Source organism: Anarrhichthys ocellatus, unplaced genomic scaffold, assembly GCF_004355925.1.
Source record: "Anarrhichthys ocellatus isolate YVR2014 unplaced genomic scaffold, GSC_Weel_1.0 scaffold4757, whole genome shotgun sequence".
Classification (NCBI taxonomy): Eukaryota; Metazoa; Chordata; class Actinopteri; order Perciformes; family Anarhichadidae; genus Anarrhichthys; species Anarrhichthys ocellatus.
The window spans coordinates 1-4,078 of NW_022284731.1; the positions used below are offsets into that span (position 1 = coordinate 1).

At 40.4% G+C, this 4,078-nt stretch overlaps 1 protein-coding gene across 1 annotated transcript; it reads right to left on the reverse strand.

Annotated features, from left to right (window-relative positions):
- Window positions 1-88: 88 nt before the first annotated feature.
- On the reverse strand, window positions 89-3,733 carry LOC116379621 (laminin subunit beta-1-like). The gene is made up of 4 exons (XM_031841582.1): window positions 3,229-3,733; window positions 1,703-1,846; window positions 915-1,146; window positions 89-345 (listed from the first exon to the last, which is right to left on the reverse strand). Exons 1-4 carry the CDS (start codon window positions 3,419-3,421, stop codon window positions 171-173), a joined length of 744 nt encoding a protein of 247 aa, XP_031697442.1. The 5' UTR covers window positions 3,422-3,733; the 3' UTR covers window positions 89-170.
- Between the last annotated feature and the right edge of the window lie 345 nt (window positions 3,734-4,078).

A 4,078-nucleotide genomic window follows, 5' to 3' on the forward strand; every position in this document is an offset into this window, starting at 1 on the left:
AGAGGTAATAACGTTTTACCACCACAGAGGTAATAACGTTTTACCACTGTGACCAGCTGTGTTACTAAAGATGTTATCTCTGTACAGTTTTCACCCCGTTAATAGAAGTCTAAATTCAATGTTAATAAAGTTTTTTTGTATCTCTGTGTAGAACTCAGTGTTAATAAAGTTTAGATTGTACCTCTGTATCCGGTGTTGCAGACGCAGACAGCCTGCTGGGAGTCGTCACCACGGTAACAACTTCCTGCGAACTGCCGCAGGCTGCCGGGTCCATTAGGACACATGCAGGGACGACAGTGGTCACCTGACCCCAACACTGGGTCCCCATAGTAACCATCCAGACACCTGAAGTAAAAGAGAGTAAGTGACGAGGGAAAGTTATTGATTCATCATCAGACCTCATTACTAAGACCGCTGCAGAGCCGCCAGTCCTCTGCAACTAGTACTAAGACCTATGCAGCTAGTCCCAGACAGCTAGTCCCAGACAGCTAGTGTCAGATCTCTGTAGCTTGTCCCCAGAAAAGTCCAGAATCTCACTGACCACTTGGTGGTCAACCTCTTCAAGTTTTCCAACACTACCTCTCCGTGTTCACAAAATTGTGTCTCTGCTGGACCTCAAACTCAGTTTAAAACATTGGTGCTGGTCTACAGGACATCAAAAGGAACCATTCCTTCCTACCTTCATGCCAGGTGAAAACCTACGGTCCTCTGTCATTTCCTGCCTGTCACACTGAGGTGCTCAACTCGTAAAAAACTCATCTCTGTTCTGGTCCCATACTGGAATTTGAGTTGCTAATGTTGGTAAAGTTGCACTTCTAATTGTTGATAATGTTTAGCTTTTGTACCTTTTGAATTTGAAAGCAATCATCTTTGGACAAAAGCGTCAGCCAAATGACATCACAGGTGTAACTCACCTGTCACAGGTGTGTCCAGTGCTGTGGTCCCGGCAGTTGGTGCAGCGTCCGGTGTCGGGGTCGCAGTCGTCGGTGTGTCCGTTGCAGGAGCAACGTCGGCAGGTAGGGAAGCCCCAGTGACCCGGCAGACAGCGATCACACTGCCGACCGTACGCTCCCAGAACACAGACACACTGACCAGTCAGCTGATTGCAGAACAAACTCTGTGAACCCTGAGGGTCACACGCACATGCTGCAAAAAACAAAAACGATTATTGATGATTATAATCAGAATGTTTTGATTATAAAGAAATTATTATCCATATTGGATAACCCGGACCACCCTCTCCACCACCTACTGCAGGGACAGACTGATCCAGCTCCGCTGTCACAAGGACAGATACAGGAGAACATTCCTGCCCTCTGCTATAAGACTTTATAATAAATCACCTCTGAACAGATCATCCTCCACATAACTACACACTGCTACACTGTTTGCTGGTGGTTGATGTTTGCACTACTGTTTTTCACCGAGTTAGTTAATTTAACAATATTCTATTTCATTGTATATACTGTGCATTTGTTGTTTTATCTTCTATATTCAGATTTTTAATTTGTTGTTGTAACTGTTATTTTATTGTATATATTGGGCATTTTGTAATACTAATATACTAATATTTTTGGTTACTCTGTTACTTTGCTTACTTGGTGTGTCTTGCTGCTGTAACATACACATTTCCCCCTGGGGATGAATAAAGTACATATCTATCTATCCATCCATCTATAAGTCATGTGATCGGGACTCTGACCTCTGCAGCCGTTGGGTCCGAACTGGAACGTACTGGGAGCACATCGGTCACAGTTCCTGCCGACCACGTTGGGGCGACACCGGCACTGACCCCCGCTGGGATCACACACGGTGCTGAGGGAGCCCTGAGGATCACAATGGCATTCTGGGAAATGGAGTCCAACAGGAGAGACATGTTAGACAACCGACAAGCTTCAACAATACAAGAAAACAATGCAGATCCTGTCTTAGAGTGATGATGACAGATTTATGAACCAGAAGGTCTGAAGAAACGTGAAGAAGAAACTAGTCGAGTCTTGTTCAGGAAGTCGAGGATTAACATGACGGAAACATTAGAGATCCACAACGACAACAGGAAAGAAAGAATAAGTAATTAAGCTGGAGTGTAAATTCACAGAGAATTCTAGTGGCTGCATGTTGGACTAGTTAAGCTGCAGAGTAGAAGACCTCAGAAGTGGATGTCACAGTAGACTAGTCCAGATCAGATGAATGCATGAATGAGAATTTCTACATCCGACATGGGCGAACTCTGGCGAAGAAAGCTGCTTGAGTCATGTGTGCTACAAGAGTCAAAAGTGCCACGCAGGTTTCCAACTGTAGAACTTGGAGTAATAATACTGCTGTCAAAGGGAGAGTGACTAAGTCTAAGAGCTGCGTCTGTCAGCAGCAAGGTTATAATAATAGATTTAAATCTTCATTTTAGTTTAAGCTAGTTTTCAGAGTGCGTTAGCTGGTTTTAGTTTAATTTTTTCCAGAGGTGAATTTAGGCCAGTACGGTCCGGTACTCTGTACCACTAAAAGATTCAGTACGTGTACCGAGTAAACACATGTACATCAACCTGTCACGATCGCATTTCATACAAGAAAACACATTTTCTAACATTCAGTCAACATACAGTTAGTAACCTCAGACAAGAAGGTCCTATTTTCTGTTTGTTTGTACAAGCATTGGGCTACAGTATGCTTCATCTTCATTAACATTAATCGTTAATCATTAACAACCCTCAAGTCGGAACCCGCTCAGGTACTCTGCTCGCTACCCGCTCAGGTACTACAGGTAGTGTACAGAGTATACAGAGAGAATATTGGACTTCCATTCATTAGGTGACGCCAACACTAAGACTCTGGATGAATCATGCTGTTCTATAACTGCTGGATGTGGAGATGAGTCATAATGATAATGTTGTTTATTAATGTTCTGATCAGAGTGAGATTATTAAGGTGGAGTCATCAGATTTAAGTTTGGATTCATCAATAAAGATCAGGACACGTTCTTACTGTTACACACCTTTACGCATGTTTTTTCTGTAAATATACACATGACACTTTAATCATAAACTTGTTTTTAAATTCTCTTATTTGTTTGTCACCATATTATATTGTAAATTTTCACATTTTATATTATATTTTATTGAAGTCATATCTTTGCACTGTGTTTAACTGTTATGCACCATATCACTGAGCCGACTTCCTCGTAAGTGTAACATACTCAATAAACAGTCTGTGACTCTGAAGGTGGACTCGTACCTTTCGCTCCCTGGTGCAACATGGCTGAGATGCTGAAGATGAAGTTCCTGCAGATGTCGGTCATCTGAGACTTGATCACGCTCTGGCTGTTCTCCAGACAACGGTAACGCTGAAAAGTTTCCCAACCGCTGTTCCCACTGGAGTCTCCTCCTTCTGAGGCCGAGAAGATCTCCAGGTTCTTACAGTGAGGCATCAACACGATCTGAGGATGAAGAAAGCCATGAGACTGACTGAAAGCTCAGGTTTCTTCATGTCCAGATTTGATCCCCGGTCTCATCTCGGTGCTTCATGTTGAGGAGTGACGAGGTCAGAGTACATTTACATATTAATCTGACTGAAGAACTTCTACTGAAGATGCGGTTCTGAATGTCATTCGATATATATTGATAAAGAGTATTAAACAGAAGATATTGTGAAGTAACTCATCACTTTCTCAACTGCAACAATTCTTGGATTGATTAGTTTATTGCACTATCACCTTAATTCCATGGACACTGTTGTATAGGGTTATGTTTGTTCATATATATATATATATACATACATACATATACATACATATATATACATATACATACATACATATATACATATACATACATACATATATACACATACATATATACATATATATACACATATATACACATACATATATACATATATATACACATATATACATATATATACATATATATACATATATATACACATATATACATACATATATACATATATATACACATATATACATACATATATACATACATATACACATATATACATATATACATACATATACACTATATGTATATATACATACATATACACTATATGTATATATACATACATA